The sequence below is a fragment of the Protopterus annectens genome, chromosome 16.part0 (genome assembly GCF_019279795.1).
Source record: "Protopterus annectens isolate FY-2018-M chromosome 16.part0, PAN1.0, whole genome shotgun sequence".
In the NCBI taxonomy this organism is placed as follows: domain Eukaryota; kingdom Metazoa; phylum Chordata; order Ceratodontiformes; family Protopteridae; genus Protopterus; species Protopterus annectens.
Window position 1 is genome coordinate 517,690,919 of NC_056750.1, and position 24,875 is coordinate 517,715,793.

The window sequence follows — 24,875 nt, forward strand, 5'->3', positions numbered from 1 at the left end:
CCATTCACTGTCTTCCACAAGGACAGGGTATGTTTATGCACTAACCCCACGTTCATGCCCAAAGTGGTGAATGACTTGTCTTTAAATGACCATCAATCTGCCAACCTTTTTCCCCTTTCCGCAGAACAGAGCAGAGAGGATACTTCACTCTCTAGATGTACACAGACAGTTAAGGTTTTATTTGGCCAGACCAAATCCTTCAGAAAATCTGACAGGCTCTTCATCTCCTACCACCCTAGAGGCCTGGGTCTACCTGTTTCCAAGCAAACTATATCCTTGTGGATATCAAAAACCATTTCCTTTTGCTACACTAACCATGGTAAGTCACTCCCAGCCCCAGTTAGGGCACACTGTACCAGGGCAGTGTCCTCTTCAGGGGCTTTCCTTAAATGATTGGACACAGCTGTTGTCCTAGAGGCAGCTACTTGGCTCTTAGTGCTCACATTCACCAGACACTATAAACTGGATATGGTCTCTAGATCCAGGGCAGGATTTGCCAGAGCCATCCTCTATGGGTTTGTGGAAGGTGCTTTTGGTCCACAACCTCTTCATAAGGACAGGTGCTCTTGCATTCTCCGTGTTGTAATGAATGCAGCAGCATATGAATAGAAGTACATAGTATTGTTGTGTAAGAACTTACCATAACCTTAGATGGTCTTCTCATCTGTATGCTGCTGTATAGTTTCCCACTCAGCCTTCCCCCTCACACTTGCCTGATTCCTGGAGTAACCACACTGTTGTTGCTGTATCCAGCGGCATTCAGTTCTGAAGTAGTGTGCGCTGACGTCTGCTTTATGCCCGACGTCCAAGACAGGTGTGGGAAGTCACACAGCCTAGCGGTAGCATTTAACTTTTGTATAACGGCCGGATGTACGATAGTTCACCAGAGGCAAACTCCCCTATGTCATGAGTACAGCATATAAAAGAGAAGGACACCTAAAGGTATGGTAAGTTCTTACACAAGAATACTTTTTTACCATAACTTCCCATCTATGTTGTCACTGCATTCTTCCTCCATGAGTATGAGAAACCTGGTGGAATGTTTTCATGGGAACCACAGTTCCTGGTTGAGTTCCTGATCTTTGTTGGATCTTGTTTTCATTGGTATTTACAATGCCCATCTTTGTTTCCATAAGATTGCTTGTTGTGGGTCCAGGGTTGCTGCAAATTTTATCTGAGGCATATTGGGGGAGAGTGGCATTATGAGTAGGATGGGAGGAGCTTGAGCTTTGATTTCTCAGCTTGGAAAGTGGCCGAGTCGGATCCAAGAACCCACAGGTTGTGGAAGAATACATTGACAACACAGATGGAATGCTATGGCAAGAACACAACTTCTTTTTTCTCTTCATTGCAACTTGGGAGAGTGGGCCATGAATGCCTTTTTCTGGTGTGGAGAAGATGGTTTGCGATATTCTCTCTCAACTGCTTGTCAAGTGAAAAAAATTCTTAAGCTCTTTTTTTTTTTTTCTTCCTGCTGTGTTGTATCTGAGAAGAATGTAGGTTGCTTGGGGTACATAAGTGCACAATAAGCGCACAGTAAACTATCTCCGTACAGGAAAATTATGCTCCTGGCACATGGAACATCATCAATAAGTAAATCAGGACCCCCCCCCCCCCCCCATTGACTGGTAGAAAGTGGTCTGCCCTTAAGATGTTTTTTACTGAGTGTAAGTGTCCTTAGTGAGAAAATAACCCCTTCTGTCCCAGTTTGTTAGGCCTTCCTGATGTATTGTATAGACTTAATCATTTCTGCCTAAGTAATTCCACAGTCAAAGTGCATCTTTTTTATCCATGTCGCTTGGCCTTTAGCATAGATGGCAAGCACGCGGGGTATTTCATTTAGATGCTTTAATACAAGGAAGCACATCAAGATAGATAGCATCATAAAATATAAAAAACTAGTTAACAGACGGACCTTGTTTATACGTACATGCTTACATCTAAACAGCTAACTACTATGTGGCAGTCAGGCTCGCACGTGCTTAGTATTTATCCACTTGTGCAAGCCCTTGGATAGCTTCTTAAAGATACTTACGCACACATTAATCTACATCCTCCCTCTTAAAAAGATTGCCCTTTATAAAAACATTAGTTAGTCTTGCATTACTATAGACATTAGAAACAAAAAACAATGTTCATGTCCAAGTTGCTTTGTATCTGTTACAGGGTTTAGAGATGCGATCATATCTCGTAACAACAGTCTGGACGAAATGTAGCAACTGGGACAGTCTTCTGTGAACAACTCTCTTATCAGGAACTTTTGGGTTCATCACAGGAACGGGAATGTTCTTTGGAACTTCCTCTGGAATTGGAACACCAGACATCTCACTCTGAGGTAGTCTTTCTCACAGGCTGTGTGCTGTGGTATAGGCTTGGATACCAGTATTAAATGCTTCCAATTCCGCCTAAAGTCTGTTCCTTGTGTTCCACAATGTATGATTTCTGCTCTGGCCAACTACTCCTCACGACAACATTCTAATCATAACCTTTGGGCGTTTGTATCCTTACCACTTCTCCTCCTCGTAATGGATCGAGTGGTGTGCTTGTTTTATCATAGTAGGACTTCTGGATTAAACCCTTCTTCAACAAACTCGTTTTTACTGACCTGTTCTTGACACATGGAACCAACAATTGACTACTGATTGGTAATGTGGTTATGATTTGTCTCGGCAGACGTCTCGGAGCAGATGAACCAGGATGTTTATCACGAGGAGCATTTCTGAGATTGAAGAAAACATGAAAAACCACGTCGGGAACAAAAAACAAGTTTATTCTGCAAAGCTTTCGGGTTAACACCCTTCCTCAGTGCATTATAAAAACAGTTAATACATCCATTTTAAATAGCATCAATTAATCACAAATCAGCCAGCTAACCTCTCAAACACATATACCAATGTTCGCTACCATGTACAAAGTGTAATCAATGTCAATTTATTGAACAGAGTAGCAATTTTATTCATCTTGATATACATCAGACATATACATTTAAAGTAGAGGCCAATTGTAATAGTACAAATGTATATTTAACAGTCTGCTAAGTATGTTAGTTTTATGTGGGAAAAACGAATAGGGAACTTAGATTCCGTATTTGTGAGCATCTTTTGCACATTAAAAAAGGTACACCCACAAATGCTCTACCCAGGCATGTAATTCAAAAAGGGCAGTCACATTTATTTAAATTCCAAGTAATGGAACATGTTTCATCTAGTGAAAGAGGTGGTGACCTGATAAATAATACAGAAACCACTGAAACTAGATGGATAATTAGGCTGAGGGCTGATGGAGGTAGAGATCTGAATGAAAGGATACCTATGAGTCCCATTTAAAAGAATAGGCTCCTTTTTTAATGAAATATTAGGATGAATATGTTTAGTTATAATATTAATGTTTATATATTTTTATTTTTATATGAGAAGTTTGTATTAATGTTTTATCATTTGTTATGCTAAGGTTTCTAACTATGATGCTTAAAAGATGCATTTAGAAGTATATGCAATGCATAGTTAGGATATATGCTGATTTTAGTTTTTGATTGAATAATTGCTTACTAATTGATCAGTTGTGGTTAATTGTTAAGCATATTTATATGGTACCACAGCTATACATTTTTATGGTCTGATGAAGTGGTGTGATACAACCATGAAAGCGCTTTGTTTTGTCTGAGTTCTATGGAAGATTAAAGCTGGTTTTACTTCATTTGGATGGACTGAGATTTATTTGCCTATGGTTTAAGTATTGGTGGTCTTGCTGTGTAGCATTTATTTTGTATTTGTTTATCAGGTAGGTAGTATGGTGTCATGCCAGGAAAGAGCACTACAGATGCGATGTTTGCTCTGAGAGTGTTCATGGAGAAGTACAGAGAAGGTCAGAAGGAGTTGCATTGTGTCTTTGTGGACTTGGAGAAAGCATATGACAGGGTGCCTAGAGAGGAGTTGTGGTATTGTATGAGGAAGCCGGGAGTGGCAGAGAAGTATGTAAGAGTGGTACAGGATATGTACAAGGGTTGTGTGTCAGTGGTGAAATCTGCAGTGGGAGTGACAGATGCGTTTAAGGTGGAGGTGGGATTACATCAAGGATCAGCTCTGAGCCCTTTTTTATTTGCACTGGTGATGGACAGGTTGACAGACGAGATCAGACAGGAGTCCCCGTGGACTATGATGTTTGCAGATGATATTGTGATATGTAGTGAGAGTAGGGAACAGGTTGAGGAGACCCTGGAGAGGTGGAGATATGCTCTAGAGAGGAGAGGAGAGGAATGAAGGTCAGCTGGACTAAGACGGAAAATGTGTGTGAATGAAAGGGTGGGCAGAGGAATGGTGAGGATGCAGGGAGTAGAGTTGGCAAAGGTGGATGAGTTTAACTACTTGGGATCAACAGTTCAGAGTAATGGCTAGTGTGGAAGAGAGGAGAAGAAAAGAGTACAAGCAAGGTGGAGTGGGTGGAGAAGAGTGTCAGGAGTGATTTGTGACAGACTAGTACCAGTAAGAGTGAAAGGGAAGGTCTACAAAAGGGTAGTGAGACCAGCCATGTTATATGGATTGGAGACAGTGGCATTGACAAAAAGGCAGGAGTCAGAGTGGATGTGGCAGAGTTAAAGATGTTAAGATTTGCGCTGGGTGTGACGAGGGTAAACAGGATTAGGAATAAGTATATTAGAGGGTCAGCCCAGGTTGGACAGTTTGGAGACAAAGCTAGAGAGGCGGAATTGTGTTGGTTTGGACATGTGCTGAGGAGGGATGCTGGGTATATTGGGAAAAGGATGCTAAGGATGAAGCTGCCAGGTAAGAGGAAAAGAGGAAGGCCTAAGATAAGGTTTATGGATATGGTTAGAGAGGACATGCAGGTGGTTGGTGCGATAGTGGTTGGTGTGACAGAGCAAGATGCAGAGGACAGGAAGAAATGGAAACAGGTGATCCGCTGTGGTGACCCCTAACCAGGAAAAGCCGAAAGAAGACCGTGGTATGTAGACTGGTCCAAAGACACTTTTCAGCCATGACCCAGGCTCAGAAAGATAAAGGTGACAGTTATACATACATAAATTGAATTAACTAAAATATGAAACACAAAATATATTTGCACATATATAAAGCCCTTAAGAGAAACAAAAACTAAATAGGTCAGTTGTACTAAGTCAAGAGAAATGTAGATGGCCAGATAAACTTTGAAATACTACACCTCAAGTAATAATATAAAGTCAGACTAGGAAAACAACATGTCCACTATTGTCCATTCTCATCAATAAAACATTGACATGCAGTGTCTTTATGTAGTTGTTCATTTAGTGCTGTTTTGCAAATTGTTAGTGTGATTCATTGTTTCTAAGTTGAGTGGGGATTTTTGTTCCATATTGTTGGGCCAAGTCTTAGTGTGTTTCTCCAACTTCAGTTTTAAAACTAGGTATTAAAAGGGCAAAATGATTAGATTGTGAATTTCTGAGGGAGTAATCTGATTCTTCAGTGGGAAGTAGTCTTTAAGAGGGGGGCAGTACCCTTCATGTAGTAATTTCAATATTAGTGAACTAGGTAAATGGGAGTCAATGTAGTGCCACTTGCCAGGGAGGCAAATCTACAAATTTTTATTGTGGTTTGAAGTTTGTGTTATGTGAAGAATGGGTAGTTAGTAGGGAAGGCATTATTCAAATTTGGGAAGTAATACATTTTTAGCAGTGGGGGATAAGGAGATTAGTGATTCTATAACATAATTTTGATTGAAAGAAGACCTTTTGGATAACTGTAGCTGTATGGTTGGAGTAAGGAAATGGTTACAGATGAGTCTGATATTTGTGTTTGGTTACTAGAGGTAGTGGCATTATTTTTGGAGTCAACTATAGAAAATGTAGGTGTTTGTGGATATTTTTGAGGGGAGTAGAAGAGCATTACATTCTTTTTTTGGTTTATTAAGAGCTTATTAGACATGCTGCCTTTATATGAGTGACAGAACTATGCTTTAGCACAGGCTTGTCAAGGAATTCTGAAAGGGGGTAATCCACTTCTTTTCCACAGGTAATTCAAAAGTTCAAAAGCATAGCATCCAGGTTGTACACTTTTTTCCCCTCAAAGACAGGATATCATTAAAGACAGTCCCTCTATCTCTCTCTCTCTCCCCACTTAGGTGATCTCAAAGTTAGCCGTGAACCAGACCCAACTACCAGTCTCCTTCCTTAATTGATAAAAAGGAAGGGAAATTGATTTGCACTCTTTGAAATTGTACAGACAACTCTGATACTCTATAGCAAGAACTTAGGATTTCAAAAAGATAGCATGGGTGATTATTTGCTTTAAGCCAAGAAAGCAAGGCAGCCTGTTATCCACGCAAAATATCTTTTAATGGCTGTTTTATTTGTTTAACTTTTCTTATGACTACCATGGGAAGTCTTTTTAGAGACACATAGAGGCTTATCCCAGTAAGGCCATAGCCAGTGCTTCATATTTCTTTAGGACTTTCCTAGTCTGTGCTAGTGGTGCAAAAGGAGTAAAACCCTAACTGTGGACCAGATCTGAATTTGAGTTGCAACTTGGACATTTTACGTTACAGGCAGGGAGGATTAGTGTGCTCATCTTACAGGGGGTGGGTGCATTCACTCAGATACACCTTTGCTGTTAAGCCTCAGTCTGCATGAGGCAAGATTTGATCATGGTGGGGCAAGTATGTGTACGAGTCATGTGCTGTGGTGTGGATACACTGGAGTAGCCAATTTACATGCCTTTCCTGGAGCAGGATTGGTGCATGTAGCCAGGTCCTTAGGAGAGAAGACGCCATCCACCCCACCCCCAACAGCATTGACATTTCCCTAGGAGGGTCTGTATCTGTTCCAGCCATGAATGTGAGTCATTGCTACTCTGGGGGAGGCTAGTCTGGTTTTCTAGACCTGCTGGATAAGGAAAGGTCCTGGAAGCAGGTGATGGTCAGCTACAGGGAGCCAAAAAAGCTACAAAAAAGTTTTTTCTTTATGAGTCTGTCATCCCCAACTGTCTGTGAAATGGCCAGCTGGACATACATTCCATTTACTCATCTTCCAGGCATTAGAATTTTAATTCTTACTGTAGTAATTTGGCTATATTTGCCATTACAATCTAGTTCTGTTAGCCTGTGATCACTTCTGTACTGCTTCACTACTTTTCCAGTTATGACATATATGGCAACAGTGATCCATATGATTAACATAAGCCAGTTGTGTGGAACTTACTGTAACAATAAATGGAGTGCAACATTATTTTTCCACAGTACAAGTTCCCTCCTGCCCACCTTTCTATATCCACGAGACCCTAGAGATGGGAGCTGCCCCTCTCTGTTTCCCTTTCTACCTCTGCTGTTCTTTCCATGCTTGTTGTCTGAGTGAGGGAAATTTCATTGAAGCAGGCTTGCCCCAGAAATGCATTGCCTGCTTGTATCTCTTTCCCTACTTATAAAATAACTAAAGTTGGTGAGGGTAGTTCTTCCTTTTCTAATTTATGTCTGGACGTTTTCAGAGTAGGGAAGAAAGGTTGCCGTCCAGAGCTGTGGCATCCATCTTAATGAGCAGCTTTTCATGTGTGGCTAGTTTCCAGCTGAATGGGCAAATGTTCACTTGTAGCTAACTCACATCTGTGTTTTTTAACCGGGCAAACTCACAAAGCATAAGCCTGATTTTTAGGGGTAACCCATGAGCACTCTGTGGTTGAGTGATTTGCTCAGAGTTGGATAGGAGGCAGACATACCGCTCAACCGTACAGCATTTCTCGTTTTTCACTAGTTTTGAGGTCCAAATAATGGGGTGCAATGATTCCCGAGTGGCACCCCTTAATTTCCCGTCCCCGTCCCCCGGCTTTTGTGCTGACGTCATCACATGCAGAGGCGTGCGTGATGATGTCAGCTCCGTGAACAGCCTGTCAGAATTAGGGCGCCAGAGATTCACTGTACTTTGTTTCCCTAGCTGCTCCAGCATGCATTTCAGCTATCCATGCATACATTTCCCCAGCTGCTCCAGGTAAGGGGGACAAAAAGTAAAAAGCATTTCAATTACCGCAGCATTTGAGTTTAACCAGGTCCACACTTTACACAAGGGGAGTGTGTGCGTTGAATGAAGTGAAATGAAGTAATAGCAAAGTGCGTGCAAGTCCGAGAACTGTATATGTTGCAAGTTCAAGAAGAACTGTATTTTATTTGGCAAAGTGTGTACTGTCTTCTGCTGGCAAAATGTGTGTAAGCAGTAAGTCCAGGGATACGTAGTGGCTTCTGTATTTTAACTGCTGCCAGCTTTCAAGAACTGTAGTATTTTAACAGGCCATACTGCTGCAAGTTGTTGTAAGTCTGCAAAGTTAAGTGCCACTAATGGCTTCTGTAGAAAGTATGTGATGATCTGTATTTTACTGCTGCAAAGTTTAACAAGTCCGTGACCTGCAAGAACATTAAGTCCATTAATGCTGCTGCAAAGGGGTTCTGTATTTTTATCTTTTTGTAAGTCCATTTAGTTTAACAGCCGTTGATGCTACTTGTGTGCGTCTGTTTAGTTTAACAGCCATTAATGCTGTGTGTGTGTGTGTGTGTAAGTCCATTTAGTTTAACAGCCATTAATGGAGCAAGACCCTGAAACACAGTAAGGGCTGCTTTTATTGTTTTGATTATGACTGCTAGTTCTTTAGTGTGCCTTTGCAATGTTAAGAACTGCTCTGTGTGTGCTAGTTCCTTTGCTGTTATGACTGGTCATCTGGTTTTAATTTCATTGAATGTGAACTGCCAACAGTAACTTTTTTCAAGTGTACTGCACTGCTGCCTGCCGAGCCGAACTGCCAGCAGTAACTTTCTGCCCAGTCATTTACCTAATTTAACTTTACGGCAGCAGTTGTTTCTTCTTAGTTCCTTTGCATTGTTGCACTTTTTCTCTGCTGAGACATTTACTTAACTTTACCGCAGCCTTCTCCGATAATGATTTTCCGGTTTTAATTTCATTGAATTTGAACTGCTCTCTGTGTGCTAGTTCCTTTTAAGGGCTACTCTTATTATTTTGAATATGATGACTGCTTATGTGAACTGCCAACAGTAAGGGCTGCTTTTATTATTTTGAATATGGCTGCTAGTTTTGTGCTAGTTCCTTTGCTGTTAACATGCTAGTTCCTTTACTGAATATGACTGCTAGTTCCTTTGCTGTTATTAATGTGCTAGTTCCTTTGCTGTTATTAATGTGCTAGTTCCTTTGCTGTTAACATGCTAGTTCCTTTACTGAATATGACTGCTAGTTCCTTTGCTGTTATTAATGTGCTAGTTCCTTTGCTGTTATTAATGTGCGAGTTCCTTTGCTGTTATTAATGTGCTAGTTCCTTTGCTGTTATTAATGTGCTAGTTACTTTGCTGCTATGTGCTAGTTCCTTTGCTTGCTGGTGTATGTGTGTGTCTGTGTGTATTAATGTGCTAGTTCCTTTGGTTGCTGGTGTATGTGTATTAATTTGCTAGTTCTATGGGTGTAATAACCATTTAGTCTTCCTATCTTTCAGGAAATGCATGGTAACACAAAACACTCTATTCTAGCAACTTTCTAAGATTATACAATCAATGTTTAAAATGTGTCCTTGTTTTTGGGCCTTTGTCTCTCCCCTCAATAAATATTGGCTTTTTCCAGATTTCTAGTGCTGCATAGTTCTTTGGGGGGGGGGGGGTTCAGTGCTGCTTATGCTAAGCCTGTTTGTGTTAGTAGCACAACAGGTAGTATATTTGCTTTTGATGCAGAAGGCTGTGGGTTCTACTCCCACAGTATGTAGATGGATTGCTGATACTGTACTTGTACTATGTTGTAGTTTTAAAGGGGGGGGTGGATGCTGCAGTCCTGAGAATGTCCTCTTTGGCGGAGATACCTAGTAAATATAAACCTGTGATCAGTTTGCTTTCCATTCCCTGTTGTAATATTATTAGCTTATTATTTCTTAATCTAACATAGGCAATTTAGTCTTCAAGGGCAACAGGCACTTTATTTGTAGATGAAACAATGAAATGTAAAGTTGTTTGCTAGCAGCAACCTCTTCATTAGTTACAGATCTCCTCCTTAATATGGAATTATTTAATGACTTTTGCATTTTCTTTGAATGTGAGTTTCAAGGGGAGAGAAGTTTTAATGCTAAGTCTATTTTCATTGTTAGACTGTATTGCTTTGTTTAGCAGATGTCTATTGGTGTTTGTGCTATAAAATGTAAATAACATTTTGCAATAAATAAAATAAACGACTAAAGGGTTTTAGCCACGGTGGTTGGTCTGTATTATATTCTTTGGCTTTAAAATAAAAGTTTTAAATGAAAGCCAAATAGTCATTGTAGAAGTAAAGCAGTATGCACATTACAGTGTTTGTGGTAAATGGGGTGAAATAGCCAAGTAATGGCACCTTGGAATGGCTGCAGGGGGTAGAGCTGTGTACAGAGGCCCCATTTAGCCATGATTTTATGAGGGGGAGAAGGGAGGCAAACTGAAAGACAACCCCAAGTGGCACAAACTCTAGCTATGCCACTGATGAGTAGGCAATTGAGAAAGACTTTCAGAGGTCCTAGCAAACTATAATTTTCTTTTGTTAAGATTAGAATATTGCATACCATTAAATGCCCTACGTTTATCACAAAACCCACATACTGCAAGTCACCAAAAGCAAAATCCTAAGGTTCATCATCTTCTCCCTTTCCAGTGAACGTCATTACTACACATTTAAAAAAATGGTTACCATTTACTACAGGGTCTGGGGCCATATTTTGGTTGTCTGTTCAGTTTGCATTTGAAAGTTTATGTCCCACAATTCCATTGGAGTGGGCAGTGTTTACATAATTGTGTATGCAAATTTTATGTTAATCAGCTTACGACTTTGTACTTATTTTTCATGGGCCTTTGTACAGATTTTTGCTATTTTCAGGTTGAGAGGTATGGAGGCAGATGGAGACTGAGATAATCAAACCTCATGACTGCAGCAATGATCCTTCAGTCAGACATAGCTTGTTGTGATGAGCTTTTCAAATAACTTTTCGTATAATATCTGAGTAATTAGTCTGACACTTGTCTGTAGATTTGTGCTGAGTTGATTTATAGTGATTTTTTATCTTATTTTTTATTTACTCTACAATTTTAGTAGCAGTATATTTATTTATTTATTATTTTATTTATTTTACATTTGTTGACCGGGCTAGTCTGGCTGGATACATGTCCATTTTCAGCAGAGGCCCGAGGAGAAAAGCTCCACTAAATACTAAGTACATTACATAAAAAAAACATTACTTCTAAGAAATAGCAAAATTTTAGAATTCAAAAAGACCATCCAGAGGGAAGGATAATTTTAAAGAGAGACATATACACCATATATTGTTTTGGAGAAGTTTGTCTCTTGAACCAAGTGTCTTTAAATGTTTTGGTGGGGTTATAACCTCAAGAGGTCCTCTTCCCAGCTTCCAGGTGATGATGATCAAATGCCAGTAGAAGGAGCCAGGCCAGGCTTTCCATAGTTCATTTTCTCTGTTTGCACAACTCATCTGCTTTGAGTTTGCTTTTGTAATGTACTGTACTCAGAAATGGTTCACTTCAAAAATATATATATTTTTATAACTTCATTATTACTGTTTTCTTAGTTGTGATATTGACTTGTCTTTATTATAACTGTCAGGACGTCCTTGTCTTGTATTGAATGCCCTTACTGAATTAGAAGGGTGGTGAGATGACCTTGGCCAGTCTGTTTACTAATGCAGGTTTGTCGTTGATTAGCTAAGGTGTCTTTCTTCCACCAAGAAACTTCAAAGGAGTGTACCATACCAGTGAATCTTTCCTTATGCTACTGTCATGGTTTTCACTGACTTCAGACAATTAAATCCTGTACCTTCTCAAGTCACAGTCAGGATCAGGTTTCTCCACCTTGCTTTATCTTCTAACACTGCCATTTTGTGTATACTATAGTTTACTGTTTAATTCCATGCATTTGTTTTGCACATCAATTACTCTAAATTGCATAGTGGAATCATATTCATGTTTTACAAACTTAAGTAAAACTTAAGGTGATTGCTACTACTTTGTGTAATGATTCATAAGTCATGGCACAACGTTTGTTGCTCCGTTTTCCAAGCACCTTCCTTGTCTTCTTTCCATACCCTTATTAACATTCATCTACTGTGAAAGTCTCAGCAAGCAGTTGTCAGAAAATATACCTGAAAACACAAAAGGTGCACTTTTTTCCAACTTACTGTATAGGGGTGGGTTAGGTTAAGGGAGCAATCAACAGCTTGAAGCAGTGCAAGACCTTCCCAGCTTCTGCATTTCTAAACCAGTCTTAAATGACAGATCTGTGAAACCATTTAAAAACATTTCACTAGGTTATCAAGGTTCCACATTCCTTGATTTACTGTAAATAGAAGTTATGTCCTTACCATAACGTTCCATGTGGAGTGTTCATCTCACCTTTGTTCTTACACATGGGTTCGGAGCCGATCCTCGGCTCCGTGCCGGCCTCTTGCAAGCTCTGCATCGAGAAGAAGCTCGAGACAATCTAATACCCACAATCCCCCTCTGCCTTTACCTCAGATATAGTTTGCAAGCAAACCAATCTCCAGAGAGAGCACATTCATGCTTACATCACATATGCCCAGAAATAAGAATCTATGCATAACTATATATGGAAAGACAAATAGACATATATATATATATATATATATATATATATATATGCCAACTATGTACACAATATTTGCAGCAGCAGCAGCAGGATGTTCCTGGCCAGGCATCAAAAGAACGTTCTTCTTAGGGCGGGAGGGTGGGAATGTAAGAACAAAGGTGAGATGAACACTCCACATGGAACGTTATGGTAAGGACATAACTTCTATATGTGATAGTGTTCAATCTCGCCGTTTGTTCTTACACATGGGTAGCGTCCCTAGCTCCTTGTTCCTGAGGAACTCACGGAAGGACGTTCTTGAGCACAGTGGAACCAAAGGTTGCCCTGTCCCTAGAAGCCTTGTCTACCTTATAATGAGAAATGAATGTATGTGGCTTAGACCAAGTAGCAGCCGCACAAATAGCGCCCAGTGGTAGGCGGGCTGCATGAGCCAAAGATGTAGACACTGACCTTGTGGAATGTCCTTTGGGTTTGTGCAAAAGAGTTTGATTTGAAGAATCATAGACATAGATTATACAATCCGTTAACCACTTAGAAAGAGTTCTTTTGGTAACTGCTAGTCCTTTCCTGCTATCAGCAAAAGCCACAAAGAGTTGATCAGTTTTTCTGTGATCTTTTGTTCTATCCAAGTAAAATCTTAGTTGTCTGTGAACATCTAATTTGTGCAACATATACTCCATTTTGTTGGAGTGATTTTTGAAGAAAGTGGGTAATTCAATGGACTGATTAATATTGTTAATAGAACACACTTTAGGGAGGAAGGATGAATTGGTTCAAGAGAAACTCTGTCAGAGTGAAAGATCAAATAAGGGTGCTTGATGGAGAGAGCCTGAAGTTCAGATACTCGCCTAGCGGAAGTAATGGCTACCAAAAGAGAGTCTTCCAGGACAAAAATTTTAATGGGCAAGAAGAGGCAGGTTCAAAGGGGGGCAACATTAATTTAGATAACAACAAGTTTAGACTCCAAGGTGACGAGGAGATCTGACTGGTGGTCTAATATGAAAACCCTTTTAAAAGGCTTTACAAAGTCTGTGAGCCATAACAGGAGCTCCACATTCTTCCACATGGAAATTTGAAATGGCAGCCAATTGAACTCTTAGTGTAGCAGGAGAAGCACCCTGATGGAATAAGTCCGTTAAAAACTCTAATATTTTATTCAAAGGAGCTATAAAAGGATCCACTTGGTGTGTATTACCCAGAATACAAATCGCTTCCATTTACTAGAATATGTTTTAGTAGTGGAAGCTTTATGAGAAGCCACCAATATATCCTGAACTGCTGGCGACAAAAGATCAGACCTGGCTAAGTTGGGAATTGGAGCAGCCAAGCTGCTAGATGGAGGGACAGGAGGCGGGATGGGGAGCCCCTGACGAGTGAGTCAATAGATCTGGCTCTGGGTCCAGAATCCAGGGTCCCCGAATGCAGTGTGTCTTCAGGAAGGGAAACCAAATTTGACGAGGCCAGAATGGGGCAATGAGGATTATTGTCCTGTGTAGGTTTCTGGCTTTCTGGAGAAACTTTGGTATCAGAGGAAATGGAGGAAATGCGTACAGGAGTCCCGGGGGCCAATCGTGAACCAGTGCGTCCCTGGGACTTCCCCTGGAGGGGGTAATAGGGCAAAGTAGCTCCTGCATTTGGCGTTCATTGGAGACGCAAACAGATCGCAGGAAGGCTGGCCCCACGTGCGAAAAATCCTTTTCGCTACTGACTGTTTTAGGGACCACTCGTGCGGTAACAGAATTGCTCTGCTCAGCCTGTCGGCTATGACGTTGGATGACCCCGGGATGTGCGTTGCTATTAGAAAGCGATCCGTGGACTCCGCCCACTGCCAGATTCTCATGGCCTCTCTGCATAGCTGATAGGATTTGGTTCCCCCTTGCTTGTTTATGTACCAGACTACAGACATGTTGTCCGTCTGAACTGCAATAGTTCCCAGAGGAAGAAGGGGAGCAAAGTGTTGCAACGCTAGAAACACTGCCCTCAACTCTAGAACATTGATGTGCAGATTGTACTCCAAATTGGTCCATTCGCCTTGGACTGTCTGTCCCTGAAAGATGACCCCCCACCCTATCAGGGAAGCGTCCGTGGTCACCGTAACTGTAGGCGTGGGTAGCACAAATGGTCTCCCCTTGGAAAGGTTGCACGTTTGAAGCCACCAGTTTAGATGTGTCTTGCATGTTTTCGTTATAAGAATCTCGTGTGTTAGAGGTAGTTGTTAAAACGACCATTGTGCAAACAGTAGCCATTGAAGGACTCTCATGTGCAGCCTTCCCAAGGGTATTGCAATAAGGGAGGCTGACATGAGTCCCAAAACCTTCAGTACCAGTTTTGCTGGAGATTTCCTTGACAAAAGTAGAAGACGTATGTGAGTCTGAAGTGATAGTATCCTTTCCGGGAAGTCTTAGAATTAACTGACGTGTGTTTAATTCTGCTCCTATGAACAAAATATTTTGTGATGGCTGAAGCAAGGATTTTCAAGTTCACGGAAATTCCTAGGTGAACACACAGTTGAAGAGTAAAGTCTCTGGCCTGTAATAGTTGACGCTGGGTGGTGGCAGAAAGGAGCCAGTCGTCCAGATACGGAAACACCTGGAATCCTTGGCGTCTCAAGTGAGACGCTACCACTGCCATGCATTTGGTGAAGACCCTGGGGCTGAGGTCAGACCAAAGGGCAGGGCTCGAAATTGAAAGTGACTGGCCCCAGCCGGAAGCGCAAATGATCTCTGGATGCCCTGGCCATTTTGATGTGGTAGTATGCATCCTCTAGATCTATTGAGCACATCCAGTCGCCCTTCTGTAAGAATGGAAGGATGGATTGAAGCGTGACCATTCGGAACTTTTCTTTCCTGACGAAGGTATTGAGGTAGTTTAGGTCCAGGATGGGCCTCCAGTCCCCTGTTTTCTTTGGAACTAAAAAGAACCTTGAGTAAGTCCCGAATCCTTGCTGGTCCGCTGGGACTGGTTGGATGACTCTTTTTTCTAGCAGCTTTGAAATCTCTATAGCTGCTGGCTCTCGCAGATGGGGCGGTACATCTGGGAGTCTTTTCTTTGGAATGAGATGGGATAGAAAGGGTATGTTGTAACCTCTGGTAACCACGCTTTTTACCCACTTGTCTGTAGTTACATTTTGCCAGGCCTGAGGGTATAAAGCTAAGCGACCCCCGACTGCCTCCAGAGCAGGACAGACGGGCCTCCTCTCAGGAGTGCTGGAAAGGTTTACCAGGGAGTGTATCCCTGTCACCTTGATGTTGCGGACCCCCTCTGCCGCCTGGGCGGCGTCTTCCACCTCTGCCCCTCCTCTGCCTCTAGAGGGCATCTCCCTGTGTGCCTGAGAAAGCTCCTTGGGGTTTTGAAACCACATTTTCCACTACGTTGCCCTTTGGGGTACGGTCTGGTTGGGGTGGAAAAACGGACTCCGACAGCAGACAGAGTCTTTCCCTCCTGTTCACACCAGGTAAGGGTCTCCTTTACTTTGGGGCCAAAGAGAGTGGCACCGTCAAATGGGGCGTTAGTAAAGGAAGACTTGAAGGCTTCCGCAAAGGAACATAAGCGCATCCAGGATTGTCTGCGAAGAGCAATCGCTGAAGCTGCTGCCCTACTCGAACCTTCGGCTGCGTAGGAAATCAGCCTCATGGACGAGTTCACAATGGATGTAAGGGTATTAAGTTGTGCTGTCACTTTCTCCGAGACAGCAGCATCTGTAGTACCCTGGAGGGTATCTCCCAACTCTTTGACTAGATCCCTCTGTAGACGTGTAAAATGGGTCAAATAGTTCAGGGATCGCATGGAAAAAGCCGCTGAACTAAAAATGCGCTTCCCGTACCTATCCATCATCCTAGAATCTTTATTAGGGGGATGGACAGATGAGGAAGACTCTGACATCTCCTTTTTCATGGCTGCTGCCACCACCATAGCGTCCACTGGAACTCCTTTTGTCAGGTAGGACTTGTCCTGAGGTGCCGTGATGTACTTATTTGGTTTCCTTGGGACTGGTTCCACTGTGTCAGGAGCCTCCCACGCCCTTCGAGCAATTAGTTCCATTAATTCATCGAAGGGCGGAGTGACCCAGGAGGAGGAAGGGCGAGCACCAAATGCCTTCAGCAAAACTGACTCATCTTCAGAAGGGGGAAGGGACTGCCAGTCACCTCTCTGTTTCAGGATCTCCAATATGTCCGAAAAAGAGACATCTTCTGAAGGTGACTTAGGGGACCCTTCTGACTCATCTAAGTCAGTATCAGATGTCAAGGATTCTTGTGGAGAATCCAAGTGTCTCCTCTTACACAATCTTTTCCTAGGGACTTCTTCGTGGGGAGCATCCGAAGAAGCCTCCGAGGAAGAGGGGCACCCTCCAGGGGTGGCTGAGACACTGGTGCCCGACGCTTGGATGTGGCCGTGGGTGCAGAGGAGGATAACGGCCCTTTATGGGGAGGAGAGGTTGCTTCGACTGATGTGGTTGTCTGGGTAGACAACACCTTCCTCATTAGGTCGAGCCCCGGGTCCCGCATCGAAGAATCTCCGGTTCGAGGAAATGGGAAGAATCCCGACACAGGCACGAAGGCATCGACCCGAGGACGGGCGAATCGATCCGCGCCCGAGGCCCGAGGGGAGAGTCGGAACCAAGCGTCGGTTCGACTCGGCCCCGGAACCAAGGACAGACCGTCGGCTCCGAGACTCCGGTATCAGGTCCGACGGAGTCGAGGTGAGAGGAACAGACCGAGAAAAAGATGGTTCTGGACCCGAGGGCTCCACAATCAGTAGATCAGCCTCTTCCGGCTCCAAAGACTGAACAGGTCTCTGAGGAGGAATGGATGGAGACACCGGGAGGCCTTCAAGTTTCGACACCAACTGGGTGGAAACCGAAATAAGTTTGGACAGGGCCGAATGCTCCAATAACTTCTGCACCACACGATCCACATCGATATCAGAGAGTTTGGAAGAAGAACGGGTCGCAGGAACTGAAGACGGAGCCGACCTCAATAAGGTCGAAGGAGGGAGCTCCATCACCGGTTCCAAGACTCGAGGCTCAGGAACCGATACCAGTTGAACACTCGGCCCCGAAGTCTGTGGAACCGGTGATCTAACCTTTGCTGAAGAGCTCGGAGCCGATGACTTGGGCTCCGACGTCTTCGATTCCTTAGAGGATTTTGATGCCTGGTCAGAAGCATCCAGAGCCTCCTGAAAAGAAGGTTTTAATAAACCTCTGTCCATTAGTTTCCTGCGCCTATCTGTCATGACCCTCCCACTAAAAGAGTGACAGATGGAACAGTCCTCTTGCAAGTGGAGAGGGCCAAGGCAGTAGACGCAGGAACTATGGTTGTCAGTCACTGACATTTTCTGGCCACACTGACAACGCTTAAATCCTGATTTTACCTTATCAGACATTATAGAAGTAAAAGACAAGTCCAGTAATGCAGTCAAATCCGAGAAAAAATTGTCAAATCCGGTATAAAAGTCAAATCCTATTAAATTTAAGAAGGGTTGTAGGCCCCGAAAAATTCTAACCGATAAAACAGCTTAACGGTACCGAGAATTTAACCAGTCAACAACACAATCACACAGTATATCACTGAAATATCAAATAGAATAAGAAAATCCAATAAAATATAACAATAAAGTTATATCTTAGCTTTAGACGCTCGAGCTAGCTCCCAGCGATGCGAACGCAGCAGCGGCAAACTAGATCTGAGGTAAAGGCAGAGGGGGATTGTGGGTATTAGATTGTCTCGAGCTTCTTCTCGATGCAGAGCTTGCAAGAGGCCGGCACGGAGCCGAGGATCGGCTCCGAACCCATGTGTAAGAACAAACGGCGAGATTGAACACTATCACATTCATAGTTGTATGCTGAACTTGCAGTTGCTTGTAATCTCCTATGTCTTTCTCAGTAGCTCTTTTAAAGGTAATAGTTTGTCACACATTAGGGAAAGCTTTGTAAAGCAGTTTGCTTTCCATATTATGCTGTATAAGTTTATGGGGTACTTGAGTTTAACATTACCGTTTTGCACCTACTTGCAGTCTCAAGCTAAGTTAAAACACTACAGTGTCGTTGCCATCACAGGGACTGTTCATGTTGAAAATTGTACTATTTTGACATTTTATATGGAAAAAGCAACAGAGTTGGATGAATTAATGGCAGACAGGGATTTTGTTGTAGAATTTATTACAGTATTAAGAAAAGCTTGTTGTAAATGGTATTCATGCGTCATGAGCAGAACTTGGATCTATCCACTGTTAGTTTTTTCTTTGAAACTGCATAAGATACATCATCTGCAATTTAACAACTTCGATTTTTGAGTATTGGAATACCAGGGAATATCTGGTCTACCTATTTGATTGGTTAATGCTTGGATAAAATTACATCAGAAATCAATGTGACTGCCACTTTTATGAGTCAGTATATGAAATAGCAGTGGAGAAAGATAACATTTGTCCTGGACTTTTATTTTTTATTTATGGACTTTATTTTTTTATCTACCTTTTAGGAAATGGTAGCCTTGGGTTCAGCTCCTGTAGTGCAAAAGGTAAATATTTTTGTTAAGTTTGATACTTGACTAATTGTGTAATTTTTGTTCATTTCAGTTAAAAACATTGTCTACTTGTTATTTTGTATGCTTTCTTTTAAAAGCTGGTTGTATGATAAATTGGTTATTTTGTGACATCATTAGGGAGCAGTCATTTACAGAGTTATATTCCTGGAAGCATTTATTCCCTCCTTGAATACTGTGACCAGGGAACTGGATGCCAGAATTCTCAAAAAGGGACAGTGAATCAATATTTTGTGTTGCGTGAAAGTGCCACACGCACTTACTTAACCACCAATTATTACTGAAGTCTTCTACCATGTTTGTCAACTCAAGGCAGTCGGGGCACTTTGTAGGACCAGCTAAAGAGTAAAGTTTGTCTGCAGGGAGAGAGGGAAAGGGTGACCCTGGAAATTTAAAGACCAGTAGAGACCCTCTGGTCCAAGGTTGCCAGGTTCTTGTCGGCAATTGATTAGCTGTTACCACTGATGACTGCTACAGTTGAGCTCTTATGTCACCCATTAGGAGTCCATTTTGCTTGTAGCCCAGTGGTTTGGAGACCAGACCTAGCACTCTTCAGATATCTCCCAAAGAGCAGCATATGATTGTCAAGCAAGGGGAAGATGGTATCTCTGTGGTTATGGAAAACATATGTGTTTTAAAGTCAGAATCCAGACCCCCCCCCCCTCCTTCCAAAGGATTATCTGGCAGACACTTACGTAGTTAAAAACTCCGGCATATGCACTTAAGCTGCCCCTTTTAACCAGACAGCTGCCTTTTGATTAGGTCTCTCTGCTATAGCCCTAGCTAGACTCATGCCCAGGATTGGGCTTTGTCCAGTTTTAGGAGCCCCCCCCCCAGAGAAATTTCCTCAGGGAGAGACTGATTCCGATGATTCTGAAGAAGAGGAATTGGATTGGATTGCAAGTCAGATTTTATCTCAGAGATTTGATACAGATAAGTGAGGACACTTTGGCCTCTGGTTTCCATGCCAGAGGGCATGTTGGTTAGGGATATTGTTTCAGTCATGAAATAACACTTGTCCAAGGACTTGAGTGTCGGATGCTCGCTATATCACTTGGTCCCATCTTGTAGACTCATTAGCAAGAACTGATGAGTTCTGGATATGTTATCAGGCATTTGTGACTTGGAGCTGTTAGGTTCCCACCTACTCAGCTCCTTTAGGAAGCTACAAAAATTTGGTGAGAGTGTGCATTTTTCTTTGTATTCCAAAGCACAGCAGAAGTCACTCCACTTAGTAGTGTCCGTTTTTTTAAAACCCTAACCAGTTTAAGAGCAGTACAACATGAGGAGTTTTGAAAAGAAGCATCAAGCTTGAAGGGGCAGAAAGTGGTGAAGCAGGCAACAAGGTAGGGAGACTAGGGGAGTGATTTCACTCCTGACAGTGGAGGAATATTTTAATGTAGAATCTTTTAGTGTAGACTACTAGGTCCCCTCCCCCTTCCTCCTGTCTTTCTCACCTGTTGGCCAGAAGATGTTTCTTCAAACAGAATTTGGTATAACCTGATCCTCCGCTTTGTGATATGGGAGTGTTTTTGCAGGTAACTGTATAGAATTAAGAGTTCCTCCTTTTCTTGGCATGCATTTGCAGCCAAAGCGAGTTGTCTGTCCCTATTTTGAAACAGCATGTGACTAGTTTAGTTTAGACAGGGTCCCTACTTGAGATCAAGGCAAGGATTTCTCCTTGACATTATTGTACCAAGAAGGATGGGTTGTGGACATTGTTGAGGCCTATCTTTGACGCGTTTCAGTTTTACATTTTTCTTTATGATCCACAAAAAATCTGAATGGTTTCCCTTCAGATACTGATTCCCTTGCTGGTCAATGAAGCAGTCATAGTAACCCTAGAGAGAAGTCTGTCTATCCTGATATCACTGTCTATAAAGACTGTAGGCATTTCCCTTGAGTTTACTCTGGGGGCTAAGCATTGACAATTTTCTGTCAGATGTTTGGGCTGCCTGCTGAACTCTTTTCTTACCAGTTGCTTGGCTGTACTGCTTTTCCATCTCAAGACTAAGGGATTTAACATAATTGGAAACTTAAATTATAATTGTCTAATTCAGACCAGTTCAGAAGAAGCACTGGAGGGATACCTACCTATTACATGTTCTTCGTGTTTCACTGTTGCAGTCATTACATTTGGGTAATCCTGCTGGCAGGTTGCCCTCAGTCAGCCTGAATTCCAAAGTCTTGGGTCCTGCGTCGGCTGCTGTCGCCCCTTCCCTGACGTCAGGGGTATAAAAGAAGCAGCCGACACAATTTTCTTCAGTCTTTCTTGCCGCGCAGTGCCCGAAGCAGAAGCAGTTCGCAAGTGTCGGTCGGCCGACACCTGAGATTTTCGTGTTCGAATTTCAGACCTGAAGTCTTCAATAAAGCTAAGTACCCCATTGGGGAAACTTTTTTTTCTTGCTCCAGACCGATGTCAGGAAAAAGTTAATAATTGCATTTCTTGTGGAAAGCAAATACCTCATAAGGACTTTCATTCTTACTGTATTCCTTGCCTAGGCCCTGATCACAACGTTTCTGGTTGTCAGTTTTGTGCTAGATTTAACCAACGCACTATTAAGCGTTGGTATGATTTTGCCTTAAACTTTTTTGGACGCCGGTTTAATTATCCAGAAATGTCGTCAGATAGCCATCCGACTACCGGAGTTCACATAAAACGCAAAGAAAAGCAGAGAGATAAACAACCGAGGTCCAAAACTGACGACGAAGCTTCTCCTAAGCCAGTCGCCAGTTCTCAGTGAGGCACTTTTGCAGCCCCTGATGCCCGCTACTTTAGAGTCGCAGGCCGCTACCGACTCCCACGTGGAGTTGGCTATGCCGCTGGAAACTCAAGGTATTGGAGCCTCAGACACTATTCCTTCAGATGGGTCCGGAGCCGCTGAGCAGGCACCGGCTTCTGAGGGTGTATTCAGACCTAAACATCTTTACTTTAAACCGACTTCAGCTTCAAAGGCAAAGACTAAAGCACCTTCTAAAGCAAAGAAACAAACTCAAGAGCCACGTGGACAGGCCTCTATGCCCAAAAAACAGATGCTCAAAATGGCCAAAGACTCTATTACCTTGATCAGGGGTTCCCATCCCCCTCCTGATAAGAGGCCTAGGCAAGAGACTGACTATGAATCTTCAGATCAGGTTTCTATTTCTTATGATTCCTCTTTTGATCAGGAATATTCTCTTCCCCGCTATGAAGATTCTGATGCTGAAGATTTTATTCCTTCAGCTTCTCCTCCAGTGGACTATTCTTTTGGGAAACCTTGCATATACCATGAGGGAGCATTTCCACTGGGAGAGCCAAGATTTTTCAAAATCTAAAAAGAGGCTCAGGGATTTCTTTTACTACCTCAGCACAGGCCTCTAGCCATTCCACCTGTGTTAGATATTGTAGATGTGTTTTCGGAGTCTAGTCTGACCCCTGACTCCTTACCTCCAGCTCCTGTTAAGCCTGACAGATATTACAGGGTTCCTGACTCTCATCAATTCCTTTTTAAAAACCCTGCTGCAGACCCAGAAACTATTTCACAGGGTCCCAAAGGAGTTAAGGCTTCCGCTGCAAAAAACCCTACCCCCTCTGACAGGGATTCTAGGGCACTGGATAGATGAAGAAAAAAGGTTTTCACATCTGCTACCTTGGCTATAAGGGCCTTAAACTATCAGTTTCATATGCTCAAATATCAGCAACATGCCATGGCATTGCTTAAACAGAAAATGTTGTTAAACTCTGAATGTGCAGAAAACAAGGAAATGCAGGATTTATTGAATGTAGCTGAACAAGTTGGAAAGCATACTTTGCAATGTGGTTTTGATTCTTTGGAGGCCTCCTGCAGGGCCGCAGTTACGGGTTCTGTAATCAGGACGCATGCTTGGTTAAAGGAACAAAATCTGCCTGATCATGTCAAAGTTAAATTATTAGATGCACCTTTACCGCATGATACTTTGTTTGGTGTTAAGGCAGAAGAGGTGTTAAAGAAAATGGAGGACAAAGCTAAATCTATACAAACTGTCAAAGATTTTTTACCAGTACAGCCACCTAGGTTTAGTAGACACTGGCCAACAAAGAATTGGTCCTTTCCTCCTGTGTCAGACAGACCTCAAAGGGGCAGATCCAGACGCCCTAGAGGCAAGTCCCAGGCCCAAGGTTCATACAGGTCAAAGCAATGGGGTGCTTCTACCTCCAAAGTTGGAGAAGACAAATCACAACCATACAGGAAACAGTCCCACTGACTTCCACCTGCCTGCACCAAGCACTTATCTCCTGGCTGCACCCTTAGGGGAAAAATTAGCACTTTTTTCTCAGAATTGGCACATTATAACCTAGGACCAAGCGGGTTCTAAATATAGTGTCACAAGGCTACAAGTTCCATTTCCATACCCTGCCAAAGTCTAACGGCTGGCCAGATCTGCCAAAAAAATCAATGGGCAGAGGCGCAAAAACAAGTTTCATCCCTCATGGACATGAGGGCAATTCAACAAGTACCAGCGCAAGAGCAGGGACAAGGATTTTACTCAAGACTGTTCTTGGTACCCAGAAAGGACAAGACCTGGAGACCAATACTGGACCTATCTATTCTAAACACATTCCTGGATATACCAAAATTCAAAATGTTGACTTTGCAGCAGCCTCTGCCCATGCTGGGCTAGAGTGCTTGGCTTGTGACTTTAGACCTAAAAGAGGCATACCTGCATGTCCCAATCAGACAATCATGCAGAAGATACCTCAGATTCAAGGCTGGCTCAATGCATTACCAATTCGCTGCACTGCCCTTTGGCTTATGTACTGCACCCAGGGTCTTTACGAAGTGCCTGGCACCAGTAACTGCATTCTGCAGACAAAGAGAAATACAAATATATCCTTACTTGAATGACTGTCTAATTCAAGCAGAGAACAAGGGCATTCTTCTACAGTATCTGGCGTTTGTGAAAAGACTTCTAACATGCCTAGGGTACACAGTCAATGAAAAGAAATCAAAACTAGTACCCTCTCAAGAGATAATATTCCTGGGTGCAAGCTTAAATACAACTGCCCAGATGGCTTATCTCGCGCCAGACAAACAAAGGCAACTGACTACCTATTTCAAAATGTTGGCAACAAAGGCCCAGTTATCTGAAAGAAAAGTTCTGCAGGCTTTGGGCTTCATGGCATCCTTCATCCTACTAATTCCATATGCAAGACTGCATATGAGGAAACTTCAATGGTACCTAAAAAGTGTTTGGGTGTTTGGACTCAACATTGCTACAGCCTGGAAACAATGATTACTCTCATTCCTTGCCTGCAACATGAGTTTTGATGGTGGGCTTAGGCTTGTCACCAGAACAAGGGACAGCCATTCACATTACCCCCAGCCAGGCAGACATTAACAACAGATGCATCAGATTATGCCTGGGGGCCCCACATGGCAGGAAGATGCATTCAGGGCACATGGTCCGCAAACCAAATGCATCTACATATCAATCAAAAAGAGATGCTAGCTGTTCAGAATGCCTTGACAGCCTTCAAGGACCTACTTCATCCGGGTCAACTACTGATAAAGACAGACAACACCATGGTCATGTGGTATATAAACAAGCAAGGGGGCACATATTGTGGGACACATCATTGACTTACCAAGTGCATCTGCAGGCACAATTCCTGCCAGGAAAGGAAAACACTCTGGCAGACTAAGCAGAAACCTCATGGATCCCCACGAGTGGCAACTGGATCCACAAGTCTTCAGCATGATAACAAGGAA

At 42.7% G+C, this 24,875-nt stretch overlaps 1 protein-coding gene across 1 annotated transcript in view; it reads left to right on the plus strand.

Annotated features, from left to right (window-relative positions):
• The window catches only part of SPTAN1 (spectrin alpha, non-erythrocytic 1), a gene marked incomplete in the record, with an annotated part of 2,849,969 nt that overhangs the window by 1,320,627 nt on the left and 1,504,467 nt on the right, over window positions 1-24,875 (plus strand). The window contains 1 exon segment of the mRNA XM_044058813.1: window positions 19,084-19,122. Coding sequence (XP_043914748.1) covers window positions 19,084-19,122 — 39 coding nt within the window.